This window comes from Balaenoptera physalus, assembly GCF_965194825.1.
Source record: "Balaenoptera physalus genome assembly, chromosome: 16".
NCBI classification, from domain to species: Eukaryota; Metazoa; Chordata; class Mammalia; order Artiodactyla; family Balaenopteridae; genus Balaenoptera; species Balaenoptera physalus.
The window spans coordinates 24294609-24310910 of NC_138898.1; the positions used below are offsets into that span (position 1 = coordinate 24294609).

At 38.3% G+C, this 16302-nt stretch overlaps 1 protein-coding gene across 1 annotated transcript in view; it reads left to right on the forward strand.

Annotated features, from left to right (window-relative positions):
* The window catches only part of TRPC4AP (transient receptor potential cation channel subfamily C member 4 associated protein), a 74180-nt gene that overhangs the window by 42850 nt on the left and 15028 nt on the right, over positions 1-16302 (forward strand). Inside the window, exon 7 of the mRNA XM_082432084.1 lies at positions 6584-6824. Within this exon, the coding sequence (XP_082288210.1) occupies positions 6584-6824 (241 nt within the window). The remainder of the gene's footprint in view (positions 1-6583; positions 6825-16302) is intronic.

Sequence of the window (16302 nt, forward strand, 5' to 3'; positions counted from 1 at the left end):
AACAGTCTTCCCAGCATCTTTGCCAGGAGTAGATTCTATCTCAAGAAGCCCTTTCTTTGTTCATCCATACTCTTCATCTGTTAAAGTTTTGTCATAAGATTGCATCAATTCAGTCCCACCTCAAGCTCCACTTCTAATTCTGTTTCTCTTCCTGTTTCCACCACATCTGCAGTTACTTCCTCCACTGAAGTCTTGAACCCCTCAAAGTCATCCATGAGGTTGGAATGAACTTTGTCCAAATTCCTGTTAATGTTGATACTTTGACCTCTTTCCCATGAATCATGAATGTCCTTTACAGCATCTAGAACGGTGAATCCTTTCCAGAAGGTCCTTGTAGGGTTTTTACCCCCATCCCCCTTTCTTGTGACTTTGGGGAGTTCTCATTTTACTAAATCATAAAATATACATTCTTAAAAACATGAATTTATTATAACTAAATTATACCTCAAACCTAGTTTAAGCACATGCATACACTTACACTGACAAAAGCTAACGTTTGTTAAGCTCCTGTGTGTGGCAAACATTGAGCTAACTGCTTTACCTAGGAGTGATTTTGTTTAATCCTCCAAGCAGCCCTGTGAAATAGAGATTAGCATCCCCATTGCACAGCTTGGGAAACTGAGGGTCATACAGTTTCAGTAATGGATACCTGTGTGTGCTGAGGCACTAAGTAACTTTCATCTTTTAGTTTCCCATTTAGGGAATCTATTCTGGCAGGTTAGTTTTATCCTGTTGGTATCAATTACCTTCATGGACCTGTTTGTAAGCTGACAAGTAAAACCACCATTACCCATCATCCTTGGGGAGTGAGGTATTCTAGTCAGTTGGGTTTTTAATTAACTGAGGGTTACCCCAAGCCTGGTTTTCATTGATTTGGGGGATTGAAAAAAGGAAGGCTTTATAAAATGTCAAGGTTCACTTTCATACCTGTGTGGCTAACCCATGAGATTATCTACATGTGATGTCAGCTTATAGCTTTTGGGATAAAGCTTTGTTAAATGTTGTATTTTAGCACATGTTGTTTGTACAGGGTCTAGTCCTTCCTGACTCTCTGACCATAATTCCTATCTCCTTGTCCCCCTGCCTCACACACATTTTTCTCCAGTCAAATGCCCTAGGAAGGCCAAGGTGAACATAATTAAATTACAAGTGGATGAGAAAGATCTTAGTCCTTAGTGCTGTCTATCTTTAATTGAACTCCAGTACTGAATACTTTTATTTTTTTATTCCTTTAATTAATTTTTATTGGAGTATAGTTGATTTACAGTGTTGTGTTAGTTTCTGTTGTACAGCAAAGTGAATCAGTTATACATATATCCACTTTTCTTGTTTTAGATTCTTTTCCCATAAAGGTCATTACAGAGTATTGAGTAGAGTTCCCTGTGCTATACAGTAGGTTCTTATTAGTTATCTATTTTATATATACTAGTGTGTATATGTCAATCCCAAGCTTCCAATTTATCCCTCCCCCCCATCCCCTTGGTAACCATAAGTTTATTTTCTACATCTGTGACTCTATTTCTGTTTTGTAAATAAGTTCACTTGTACCATTTTTTAGATTCCACATGTAAGCAATATCATATGCTATTTGTCTTTCTCTGTCTGGCTTACTTCACTCAGTATGACAATCTCTAGGTCCATCCATGTCACTGCAAATGGCATTATTTCATTCTTTTGTGTGGCTGAGTAATACTCCATTGTATATAGGTACCACATCTTCTTTATCCATCCATCCATCGATGGACATTTAGGTTGCTTCCATGTCCTGGCTGTTGTAAATAGTACTGCAATGAACATTGGGGTGCATGTGTCTTTTCAAATTATGGTTTTCTCTGGATATATGCCCAGGAGTGGGATTGCTCTATTTTTAGTTTTTTAAGGAAATAGAGGTATGTGTAATAGTCAGCTTTGGCTGTCATAACAGGATAGCACAGACTGGGTGGCTTAAACAGCAGAAATTAGCTTTTCACAGTTTTGGAGGCTAGAGGTCCAAGATTAAAGTGCCATCAGCAGTGCTTTTTTGTGAGGCCTCTCTTCCTGGCTTGCAGATGGCCACCCTCTCACTGTGTCCTCATGTGGCCTTTTCTCTGTGCATGCACAAAGAGAGCTCTGGTGTCTCTTCCTCTTATATAAGGACACCAATTCCTATCAGATTAGGGCCCCAGTCTTACGACCTCATTTAATTACCGCCCTAAAGGCTCTGTCTCCAGATATAGTCATATTGTGGATTAAGGCTTCAACATATGAATTTCAGGGGAGACACAATTCAATCCATTTTAGTATGGAAAGCTGAAGTGTGTAGGATGTTGCCGAAAAGTTTTTGTTTTGTTTTTAATAAACTGCAGCTGTGAAATAGTTTTCTTGGCCAGCAAAATGATGTCTTATGCTATCTTCCTGGAACTTAGATAATAAAAATGTTAGAGAACTTTTTAGGCTTCTCAGAAAGTACCAGTTATCTCTTCTGTTGATTCAGATAAGAACACATGGATCCATCTGCCGGGAAAAAAATCACTCAAAATGTTAGTCAGATGTAGATGAAGCCACAGGCCTGGTAATTATCAATTTATAGGTGACACCAAGCTGATTTACACAGCATATGAGCTAATTCAGAATCATCTCAGAGAGCTGGAAAGCAGAGCCTAAACTGCAATAGGAAAATTTACAGGAGTGTTTGGGAAATACTAATGTTTTAACAGATAAGAGGAGAGAAGAGGTCTGCTTTTGCAGAAATTATTGGAAGTTGTGGGTGTTTTAGTTGTCAACCTGTTTAACGTTAACCAGCAGTGCATGTGGTAGCTACTGATAAAGCTGTGAGAAGTACAAAGACTGTACGATGCTGGGGTGCCAGTCCCCTGAGATTGTGTATAAGTTGGTGAATATAATGGGCCAGTGAGTTTTTCCTGGGGAGAGAATCCAAAACTTTCATCAGCTTTTCAAGAGATGAGTAACTAACAAAAGCTCAGGAATCTCTGGGGTGGAAGTCAGTCTCAGAACCCTGAATACTAGGGTAGGTTACATCTGAAGTGCTGTGTTTAGTGTGCAGGGTGTGAAGACTAGGTCTTAGGAACTGCCCTGTGAGGAACAGTTAGAGAAACTGGAGCTATTTACCTGGAGATAGGAGGTGTGACTAAAATCCATCTTTTTGAAATTTTTCAAAATTAGAAATTTTTAGAAATCCAAACTCTTCATTTACTTAATTTATTTTTTGGGGAAAAAATTATAGTTTTTGTTTGTTTGTTTGTTTTAAATTCACAAACTACAGAGGAACAGCAGGTGTACGGTAGAAAGTTTGTTCCCATCCCAGTGGTGACCTATTACCAGTTTCTCATTTGTTCCTCCAGGGATACTCTGTACGTGACCATTTACGGGGGTGGAGGAGGGAAGAAGAGAAGACTGGCTCCTTTCTGTTTGTACTGGTGGTGATGTAAAATAAGCACCATTCTGCCCCTGGCTCTTTTCACTTAGCTTTATCTTGCAAAGCATCCATTCCAGTACATACAGAATTATCTGATTCCTTTTTACAACTGGATAGTATTCTAGTATATGGGCGTAGCATAATTTATTTAACCAGTCCCCTGTTGATGGAAATTTGGTTTACCTCAAGTCTTTTTTCCTACAAATAACAGCCTTATGTATAGAGTTTAATGTGCTGGATATTTGCCTTTTAAACTTTGATAGATATTAACAGATTTACCTTCCATAGAAATTACTAGTTCATCTTTCCACCCTGTATACCCTTCCCAGTACAGGGCCTTTTTAAACTTCTTGATATTTGTCAAACTTGATAAGAAAAAAAATGGTATCTCAAAAAAAAAAAAATCTATCTCAGTATATTTATTTTTAAATTGAGGTGAAAGTCACATTAAAAAAAATTAACCATTTAATTCAGTGGTTTATAGTACATGTACAATTTGTGCAGCCACCATCTAGTTCCAAAACATTTTCATTACCCCAAAAGGAAACCCTGTACACATTCAGTAGTTATTCTCCATTACCCCCAACCCCTGGCAACCATCTGCTTTCTGTTGGTGGATTTATCTATTCTGGGTATTTCATATAAATGGAATTTTAAAAATGTGACCTTTTATATCTCATATCATACGTCTTTCACTTATCGTGATGTTTTTGAGGTTCATCAGTGCTGTTGCATGTCAGTATTTCATTCTTTTTTATGGCTGAATAATATTCTTTGTGTGTACATACCAGTTTGTGAAACATTGATGGACATTTGGGTTATTTCCACCTTTTGACTGTTGTGAATAGTGCTGCTCTGAACACATGCATACACAGGTATTTGTTTGAGCACCTGTTTCACTTCTTTTGGATGTGAACTTAGGATGGAATTGCTAGGTCATATGGTAATTCTATGTTTAACTTTTTGAGGAAACGTTAATTTCAGTGTAGTTGGTTTTTTTTTTTTTTAAGGTTTTTTGATTTGGACCATTTTTAAAGTCTTTATTGAACTTGTTACAATATTGCTTCTGTATTATGTTTTGGTTTTTTGGCCATGAGGCATATGGGATCCCAACTCCCCGACCAGGGATTGAACCCACAACCCCTGCATTGGAAGGCAAAGTCCCAACCACTGGACCACCAGGGAAGTCCTTCAGTGTAGTTTAATTCACCTTTTTTTTATTAATGCAGTCGTACATTATTTTATAGTCACTCTCTAATTTATAGAGAATGGAAAGGGGGCTAAGATGATTTGCCAAGCTCTGTGCTGGGACTAAATTCATATGACTTCATGTAATCCTCCTAACTACTTTGTTTTTATTTATTTTATTTTTAAAGAATTTTCTTGAATGTTGTATTCTTTTAAGGTTTACTTTAAAATTTTTTATTATGGGAAACTTCACACATATAAAAGCAGAGACATATATATGACAGTGTAATGATCCCCATTTACCTGTTACCTACCTTCAACAGTTATCAACTGATGGCCTGTCTTTATCTCTACCCTCATTTACTCCTACCGTCCTCACTTTATTTTGAAGCATATCCCAGACATTATAAGATTTCACTTGCATATATTTCAGTGTTTCTATAAGATAATTACTCTTTAAACCATATTGTACACTCCCAAATTAATATCTTGATATTTTGAAATATCTAGTTATTTATTAATTTTTGATTAGATGATACATGTACATGATTCAGAAAATCTACAAATTCAAAAAGTTGTTCACTGAAAAGTATCCCTCCCACTGTATTCCCAGTGGCGTTATTCTCTTTGCCTTTGGCAAACCAGTTTTCTATCCTTAAGAAGATTTAATGCATACACAAGCAAATACGTACAGGCGTTAGCTTTATTTTAAAGAAGGTTAAATTTTGGAGCCAAGATTTGAACCTGGATTCCCTGCCTTCAAAGTTTTTTATGTTCTTTATGCTGACCAGAATTTCTGTCTTACTCATCATTGTCAGTAAAATGGGACTGGTGCAAATAGGAGCTGGGTAATTATTCAGTTTCTTTCTTTACCTTAAAAAAAGAAAAGAGTAAAGGCTTATCTTTTTTCTTCCTGCTAGTATGTGTGTGTTACAGGAAAATCAAACCATAGTTAAGTAGTTTTAAAAGAAGCATTTATATGCTCTCCTACTCAGGAACAGCCACAGTAAGTACCTTGGTACATATCCTTCCGTTCTTTATCTGTGTATATGTATATTATGTGCATATTTTAAAGAAGAAAACTTTTAAAATTTTAAAGAAAATGGGCTTAAGCCAATACTGTTTAATAATTTACTTCCTGGGGCTTCCCTGGGGGCACAGTGGTTAAGAATCCGCCTGCCAGTGCAGCGGGCACAGATTCGATCCCTAGTCCAGGAAGATCCCACATGCCGCGGAGCAGCTAAGCCCGTGCGCCACAACTACTGAGCCTGCGCTCTAGAGCCTGCGAGCCACAACTGCTGAGCCCGCGTGCCACAACTACTGAATGAAACCTGCGCGCCTAGAGCCCATGCTCCACAACTACAACAAGAGAAGCCACCGCAATGAGAAGCCCGCGCACTGCAAGGAAAAGTAGCCCCTGCTCACCACAACTAGAGAGAGCGCACGCACAGCAACGAAGACCCAACGCAGCCAAAAAATAAATAAATAAATTTTTATAAAAATCACTAAAATAATAATAATAAGTTACTTCCTTAACAAGTAAATTCAAACATCTTTCTGGAGTTGCTGTGTAAAGATGTGTGTGTCATTGTTCTTAGTGTCTGTGTGTCGTATTCCACTGCGTGGATGTATCATTTAATCAGTATGCTATTAATGAACATATAGTTATCTTTACCTTTTTGCTGTTATGGAAACCACACCAATGAACCTCTCTATACAGATATCTATGTATATATAATTAGTTATTTCTTTATGGTAAATCCCCAGAAATGGACCTCAGAGACACACAGATTTACGGCGTAAAGGTTATTCCAGTTTATATTCCCACCAGTAGATACGAGTCTGTTTCCCTGCACCTGCTAAAATTGAACTTGTTTTTATAACTTTATTACTATTTTACTTGGGTTGGCATTTCATTTTAAAGGGAAGCTCTGACTAACTGCTGTCAGATTAAGGTGAGAAGCTGGTTTGTTTCTTGAGTGCTTTAGAGCTGGTCTCTGTTTTGACATTTTCTCTTTTGTTCTTTCCTCGACAGCAGCCCTTCTCAGCATCCCTGGCTTTGTCGAGCGGCTTTGCAAGCTGGCAACTCGAAAGGTGTCAGAGTCAACGGGCACAGCCAGCTTCCTTCAGGAGTTGGAGGAGTGGTACACCTGGCTAGACAACGCTTTGGTGCTAGATGCCCTGATGCGAGTGGCTAATGAGGAATCTGAGCACAATCAAGGTACTCGGGATGGGTTTCCTGAGAGGTGGGGAGCGTTCCTGTGGGTTCCTAGAGCCATTCTTGACCTCTTTTCCAAGCAGAATAAGTTGAAATTTGCTCAGAGTAGAATTTCCCTCAGGGTAGTCCTGGATCATGATTGTTAAGACTTTTGATAGCCAGTGACAGAACCTCTTTGAGCTCCCTTAAAGCAGACCTGATTTCAGGGACAGGGGCTTTGTTGCAGAACCCAAGGAATTGACTGGAAACATTACCGGAGCATTTTTAGGAACCCAGAGGGTTCTTTCTCTGTTTCCACTTCTTTCTACACGTTTCTTTAGTCTTATCTTTCCTCCATTCTGACAAGTAGGCTGCCTAGTAAATGTGTGGACTCCTAGTCTCAGCTCCAGCTCCTTGGTGAACTACTCTGGCCTGTTTTGGGTGAGGTGGCCAACCCAGAGCATTTGATTCTGGGGTCAAATTGTACAAACCCAGGAATTCCCACTGGAATCATGCAGATAAAAGTGAAGGGAGGAATTTTGTTCCTGGGACGGCAGTGTGTGGAGCTCCGTGCACCTGCTTGGTCAGTGAAACTAAACAAAGCCTGTACACAACAGCAGCAACAACAAGCATCCACATAAAGTCTGTGGAAGTTGTTCTCAGAGTGGACAACAAGTGGGGAAACATTTCTTCCAGAAAATCTACTAAAATTTAGTGAGAACATTGAGAGCCTGTGACACTAGAATTTCTGCTTGATGCAGGTTCCACTCTGGACATGTGTGGCCTAAAAGGGCTCCCTCAGCTTCCAAACAAGGAATACAGAATCTCACTGGAAGGGGCAGGCTACCAGCTTTTCTCATTCCTTCCAGCTCCGAGTGGAAGAGGCTAAATTATTGATGAATATAGCCAAGAGGGCAGGGGCTCCTTTCTTTCTCCCTCCCCTCCCTCCCTCCCTCCCTCCATCCCTTTTCTCAACTTCCTTGAGATATAATCAACATGTAATATTGCGTAAGTTTGAATTGTACAATGTGTTGATTTTATACATTTATATATTGTAGAATGATTGCCACTGTAGCAATAACTAACACCTCTATCCCATCACATAATTACCATTTCTTTTTTTCTGGTGAGAATATTTAAGATCTGTTCTCTTAGCAACATTCAATTATATGATATAGTATTATTGGCTATAATCACCATCCTATACACTGGATACCCAGAATTTGTTAATCTTATAACTGGAAGTTTGTGTTCTTTGACCGATAACTCCCCATTCCCTCCCCCCCCCCCACCCCACCACTAGTAACCACCACTCTGTTTCTCTGAGCTTTTTTAGATTCTACATTAAATGATATCATACAGTATTTGTCTTTCTCTGACTTATTTGATTTAGCATAATGCCAGGGCCTCCTTCCCTCCACCCACCTCCATACTGTACTCATAGTACAGAAGCTCTACCCAGGCCCAGTAGGCCAAGAATTCTATGGCCCTTATCGCCCTTGCCCCAGCTCTCTTGTAGGACAGAGGTTCCACCATGTAGGCAGAGGCAAGCTGAGAAGGCTATAGAGGCTACCTATCCTGCTCAGAGTAATAGCACTGAGATTTTGCCAGGGGGAGAGGTAATAGGGAAGAACAGAATGTTGGGAAGTTTGAGCTCAAGGTCATTCTCAGAAACAGTGTAGATTTTGGTGGTACGAAAATAAAAGGAGCTCTTTTTAATTGAGAACAAAAAGCTAAACCATATGCCAGCTAGTTCACCAGAGAGAACCAAGGAAAGAGGTGGCTGAGAAGAACTTAAAGCTGAGGTCAAAAACAAACCTCAGTCTCAAAAACTATCCCTGCCTGAATTTAATTGCATCAGACTTTGGAGCAATTTATGCCTCAAGGCATTGTCAAAAACAGTAGAGCATTCAGCCAGCAGTTAGTGGAGCCTGACAACTGTTTCATACTAGATGAGGCAGAAAGTTTAACAGAGATTTCAAGGAAAGAGCCAGACAAAGAGAGCCCTGCTAAAACACTGTCATCCAGGGACACATGCCCAAGGCTGCGCTCTCTGCCAAATGGCCTCATCAGTCCTCAGAGAAATAGACTTTACTGAAATAGGCTAGCCAGGGCATTAAACAAATAAACAAGAAAACAACCACAAGCCCTGAAAGAAGAAAGAGGGAAGAGTATCAAGAGTTGCTACAGTATTTACTGTAAATGTCCAGTTTTTAACAAAAATCGAGACAAGCAAAGAAACAGGAAAGTATAACCCAAACGTAGGAGAAAGCAGACAACAGAAATTGCCTGTGAGAGAGCCCACTTACCAGAATTAACAAAGACTTCAAAGCAGCCATTATAAATATGGTCAAAGAACTAAAGGAAACTATCCTCAAAGAAGCAGTGATGACAGTGTGTCATCAAATAGAGAATATTAATAATGAGATAAGAGATATAAAAAGCCAAATGGAAGTTCCAGAGATGAAAAATACAATAACTGGAATGAAAAGTTCACTGAGAGAGAGAAAGGAACAGAAAAAAATAGAAATAATAGCTGAAAACTTCCCAAATATGATTAATGTACACATCTGAGAAGTTCAAAGAACTGCAAGTAGAATAAACTCAAAGATTTACACCCATTCACATCATAATGAAAATGCTGACAGAGAAAATCTGGAAAGTAGCAAGGGAAAAATGACTCATCATGTTCAAGAGTATCCCAGTAAGATTATCAGCTTACTTCTCATCAGAAATGATAGAGGCCAGAAGGGAGTGGGATGACATATTCAGAGTGCTGGGAAAAAACTCAGCCAAGAATTACATCCAATAAAACCTTCTTTCAAAAATGAAGGTGAAATAAACAGCTTCCTAGATTTTAAACAAGAACTTAGGGAATTTACTACTAGCAGACCTGCCTTAGGAGAAATACTGGCTGAAAGCAAGTTACCTCGGCCAGTAATTCAAATTCACACAGCAAAAACACGAATAAAGACACAGACCTACTAGAGAATGGACTTGAGGATATGGGGAGGGGGTGGGGTGAGATGTGACAGGGTAAGAGAGTGTCATGGACATATATACACTACCAAATGTGGAATAGATAGCTAGTGGGAAGCAGCCACATAGCACAGGGAGATCAGCTCGGTGCTTTGTGACCACCTAGAGGGGTGGGATGGGGAGGGTGGGAGGGAGAGAGATGCAAGAGGGAAGAGATATGGGAACATATTGTATGTGTATAACTGATTCACTTTGTTATAAAGCAGAAGCTAACACACCATTGTAAGGCAATTATACTTCAATAAAGATGTTAAAAAAAAAAAAAACACGGAGCATCAGTGAAGGTAATTGTATAATAATAAAAGACAATATATGTGCATATTTCTTCTCCTTAACTAATTTTAAAAGCAGTTGTATAAAACTATGTGTTTATAGTTGCATTGTTGAACCTATAACATATAGAAATGTAATATATTTGACAATAACAGGTCAAAGAAAGTGGGTGGACCCAAAGTTGTATTGGAGTAAGGAAGTTGGACAAGGTGGTAACTCGAATTGACAGGAATCAGTGAAGAAAATCAAAATGGTAAATAAGAGGGTCACTATAGCAGACTCTGTAAATATTTACTTGCTCTCCTTTCTTTTCTCAGCTGCTTTAATGGACATAAAATTTTATAAAGTAATAATTATAACAGTATTGTGTAACAATGTATACAATGTATTATACAGTATATTGTATTGTTCGGCTTTTAGCATATGTAGATGTAGTATGCATAATAATAATAGCACAAAAAGGGGGAAGAGGGAGCTCTGGGAGCCCTGGAATTAAGTTAATTTATATCTGAAAAAGAGTCTGTCAAGTTAAGATGTATATTGCAGGCAAGCCTTGTAGCAACTGCTAAGAAAGTAACTTTAGAAATATAGTGAGAAAGTCATTAAAGGAATTACAGTGTTATACTAGAAAATATTTACTTAATGCAAAAGAAAGTGTTAAAGGAAAACTAGAGGAATTTTAAAAAGTGAGCTATATAGAAGACAAAAAGTAAAAGGCAGAAGTAAATCCAACTTTGTCAATAATAACATTAAATGTGAATAGATTAAATAATTCATTCAAAAAACAGATTGTCATGTTGGATTTTTTAAAAAGATCCAATTATATACAGCCTACAGGATACACACTTTCTATTCAAAGGTAGAAATAGGTTGAAAGTAAATGACAGAAGAAGATGTATCATGCAAAGGACAACCATAAGAAAACTGTAATGGCTGTACTAAGAGTGACTTTAAAACAAAAATGTTATCAGAGATTTTAAAAATAGATTTTATAATAATATAAAAGGGTGAATCTATCAAGAAGATATAACAGTGTGTATATCTAACAACAGAGCCAAAAATAAGTAAATGAAGCAAAACCAACAGATTCAAAGAGAGAAATAGGCAGTTCAACATGATAGTTGGAGACTTTAATAACCCATTTTCAATAGTGGACAACTATATAGAAGATCAGCAAGGAAATAGAAGACTTGAGCCACACTATAAGCCAACTAGACTGAACTGATAGAACACTCCACCCAACAACTGTAGAGAAGATATTCTTCTCAAGTACACATGGAATGTTCTCCAGGATGGACCATATGATAGGCCTTAAAAAAAAAAAAAAAAGAACAACTCAGGAAAGTTAAAAGGATTAAAATTGTACGAAGTATGTACTCCAATCACAAGGGAGAGATATTAGAAATTAATAGCAGAAAGAAATTTGGGAAATTCACAAATGTATGGAAATTAAGCAATACACTTGTAAATAACTGATGGTTCAAAGATAAAATCACAAAGGAAACTAGAAGATATTTTGAGATAAATGAAAATGAAAGCACAACATACCAAACTTATGGAATGCAGCTAAAGGATGCTTATAAATTTATAGCTGTAAATGCCTATGTTTAAAAAGAGCTCAAAAAATAACCTAACTTTCCGCCTTAAGTCACTGAAAAAAGAAGAGCAAACTATATTCCCAAAGCAAACAGATGAGAAGAAATAATAGGATTGGATTGGAAGTTAATGAAATAGAGAATAGAAAAACAATAGAGAAAATCCACAAAACCAAAAGTTGGTTCTTTGAAAAGGTCAACAAAATTGACAAACCTTTAGCTACACTGACCAAGCAAAAAAGAGACAAGATTCAAATTACTAAAATCAGGAATGAAAGAGGGTATATTATAACCAACCTTACAAAGATTTTTAAAAAGGACTCTAAGAGAATACTATAAACAACTGTATGCCAATAAATTAGATAACCTAGATGAAATGGAAAAATTATAAGAAAGATACAAACTCCTGCAACTGACTCAAGAAGAAATAGAAAATCTGAACAGACCTATAACAAGAGATTGAATTAGTGATGAAAAACTACCCCAAAGACAAACCCTGGCCCAAAAGGCTTCACTGGTTAATTCTACCAACCATTTAAAGAAGTAACACCAGTACATCACAGACTCTTTCATAAAATAGAAGAGGAAAGAACTTTTCTTAACTCATTCTATGAAGCCATATTACCCAGATATCAAAACAAGACCAAAAGAAAAAAAGACATCACAAGGAAATTACAGACTAATGTGTCTTACAAATATAGATGCAAAACCGCTCAACAAAATACTAGCAAACAAAATACAGCAGCAAAAACAGATTATATACCTGATCAAGTGTATATACATAACTAAGTGGGATTTATGCAAGGTTGGCTCAGTATATGAAAATCAATTTAATATAGCATATCAATAGAACAAAGGACAAAAACTACATGATTATTTCAATAGATGCAAAAAAAACATTTGACAAACTCCATCTTCATGATAAAAACATTCAAACTAGGAATAGAAGGGAATTCCTCAACCTGTTAAAAAGCATCTACAAAAAACCCACAACCAACATTATACTTAACAGCTGAAGACTGAAAGCTTTTCCCTCACTAGGATCAGAGCAAGACAAAGATATCTGCTCTTACTACTTGTATTCAACATTGTACTGGAGGTTCTGGCTAGGTAGTTAGGCAAGAAAAAGAAATAAAGGCATCCACATTAGGAAGAAGTAAAACTATCTCTAGTCACAGATGACGTGATCTTTTATATAGAAAAACCTAAGGATCCACTAAAACACCGCCAAACCAATAAACAAGTTCATTCAACACAGTTTCAGGATGGAAGATCAGTATACAAAAATCAGTTGTATTTCTATACAGTAGCAATGAACAAACCAAAAATGAAATTAAAACAATTTCATTTAAAGGAGCATCAAAAAAGAATAAAATACTTAGTGATAAATTTAGCAAAGAAATATAAAACTTATACTCTGAATTCAAAGTGTAAAACATCATTGTTACTGAAAGAAAGAAAACCTAAATGAACGTAAAGACAGCTTATGTTCATGAATCAGAAGAGTCAGTATTGTTAAAGTAGCAGTATTTCACACCTTGATCTACAGATCTATCTACAGATTCAGCATGGTCCCTATCACAATCCCCACTGGCTTTTTTACAGAAATGGACTAGCTGGTCCTAAAATTCATTTGGAAATGCAAGGGGCCCAAAATAGCCAGGACAATCTTGAAGAAGAAGAACAAACATGGAGGACTTACATTTCCTAATTTTTCAACTTAGTACAAAGCTGTAGTAATCAAGACAGTGTGCTACTGGCATAAAGAGAGACATATACAATGAAATAGAATCGAGAGTTCAGAAATAAACGCTCACTTATGTGGTCGGTTGATTTTCAACAAGAGTGCCAAGACCATTCAGTTGGGGAAACAATAGTCTTTTCAACAAATGGTACTGGGACCATTAGCTCTCCACATGCAAAAGAATGAAGTTGGAACCCCCTACCTTACATCATATATAAAAATGAACTCAAAAGGATCAAAGACCTAAATGTAAGAGCTAATCCTGTAAAACGCTTAGAAGAAAACAGGGATAAACCTTTATGACTTTGGATTTGGTGGTGGTTTCTTAGATGACACTAAAGCAGAGGCAGCCAAATGAAAAATAGGTAAATTGGACTTCATTAAAATTAAAACCTTTTGTGCTTCAAAAAACACCATCAAGAAAGTGAAAAGCCGGAATGGGAGAACATTTTTGGAGGGTGGAGAACATTTTTGCCAACCATATATCTAATAAGGGACTTGTATCTAGGAGATATAAAGAACTCCTACAGCTCCATAATGAAAAGACAACCCATTTCAAATTATGGGCAAAAGATCTGAATAGATTTTCTCCAGAGAAGATACAAGAATAGCCAGCAAGCACATGAAAACATGCTCAGCATCATTAGCCATCAGGGAAGTGCAAATCCAACCCACAATCAGATACCACTCCACACCCACTAGGATGATTATCATCAAAAAGACAGATAACATGGGGCTTCCCTGGTGGCGCAGTGGTTAAGAATCCGCCTGCCAATGTAGGGGAAAAGGGTTCGAGCCCTGGCCCGGGAAGATCCCACATGCCGCAGAGCAGCTAAGCCCGTGTGCCACAACTACTGAGCCTGCGCTCTAGAGCCCGCGAGCCATAACTACTGAGCCCACGCACCGCAACTACTGAAGCCCGCGTGCCTAGAGCCCGTGCCCCGCAACAAGAGAGGCCACCGCAATGAGAAGCCTGCGCACCGCAACGAAGAGTAGCCCCGCTCGCCGCAACTAGAGAAAGCCCGCGTGCAGCAACAAAGACCCAATGCAACCAAAGATTAATTAATTAATTAATTTTTTTTAAAAAAAGAGACAGATAACAGGTGTCGGCAAGGAGATGGAGACATCAGAACCCTCATTCCCTGTTGGTGGGCATGCAAAATGGTGCAGCCACTGTGGAAAACAGTCTGTCAGGTACTCAAAAGGTTAAACATAGTTTCCGTATGACCTAGAAATTCCACTTGTAGGTATATACCCAAGAGAAATGAAAACATATGTTTACACAAAAACTTAGACACGAATGTTCATAAGAGCAGATGTACTATAGCCAAAATATGGAAACAACTCAAATGTCCATCAGCTGATGAATGGATAACAATGTGGTATATTGTATGTAATAGAATATTATACAGTAGTTTAAAAAAATGAAATACTGTTACATACTGCAACCTGAATGAATCTTGAAAACATTGTGCTAGAAACAAAATAACACAAGTTGTATGATTCTGTTTATATAAAATGTCCTGAATAGGCAGTTCCATAGAGACAGAAAGTAGTCTAGTGGATGCCTGGGGCTGTAGGGGCTTGGTGGGAAATGGGGAGTGACTGCTAATGCGAACAGGATTTCTTTTAGGGGTGATAAAAATGCTCTAATATTGATTGTGGAGATGGCTGCACAATTCTGTGAATATATTAAAGACCGGTAAATTGTACGTTTGAAAGGGGTGAATTGTATGGCATGTGAATCATAGCTCAGAGCTGTTTTTTTTTTTTTTTTTAAAGTGAGTGTGCCCCAGGGTACAGTACAGATATATGGAGGATGGTACCCACTTTAATCAGTATTGTGGAGCTGAAGAGATTTGGAGGGAAGCACAGGCCTCTTAAACTAGTTTTTCCATCCTCATCCTTGGGAATCACCTTGTTACTGAGCTCTGGCCATTGCTTTCAGGACTGTGATTCTTGAAAATATTTATCCCGGAGAGTTCCTTGTCAGGCCTTTGCAAACCAGGCACCAAAGGTTGGCAGTGACTCGGCAGAGTCCAGGCTGCCTGCATCTCTCTTTCTCCACAGACGCTCATTACTGAGGAGGGCTCGTGCGCCATCCACCGCCCCTGCTCCTTCCACAGACGTCCTCTCCCGCAGTCCCCCCCAGACCCCCAGGCTAGGTGATGAGGACGCTGAGGCGCTGGAGCCTACACGGCAGGTGTGCAGCAGAGGCGCGATTCTGCGTGGTAGCTCTTCAGATTCTCTTTACAAATTAGTTGACTCTTAAACTGTTCTGGGAGCGGGGCCAAGGAGTCCCAAGACGTAAATTGAGTAATTATGGTTTTCCTCCCAACATGCAAGAAAAGATATGTGAATAGATAGAATTTTCTCAATTAGATTTTTTCCAGTAAATTTTTCTTAGTCTTTGCTGGCTGTCACTTTCGTTGCCATTAAGAGCTTGCGGATTAAAAGGAAGAAAAGAAATAGCAAGCAAGCATTAGCAAAAACTCAGAGTTCGTCTTCTACTTCTGTTTAACACATACTTGTGTGTTGGGTACATGTGCCCTGCATTTTTTAAGCACTTTCAACATATTAAATCATTTGATCTTTGCAACATTAGTAAGAGATAGGTACTGTTGCCATTATTTCTGTTTTACAGATGAGGATGGATACTGAAGCACAGACACATCAACAGACTTCCCCAAAGCCACCCAGCAGTCTGGCTCCGAGTCCTTAACCCCTGCGCTGCACTGCCTCTCTGTCATGCTTCGTTCAGCAGCTGGTCGTCTTTCAGCTTTTATATTAGTGATGTAACATGGCTGGAAAAAATAGTTCTAAGTCTGTAGGGTGGAGTAAGTTAGGATTT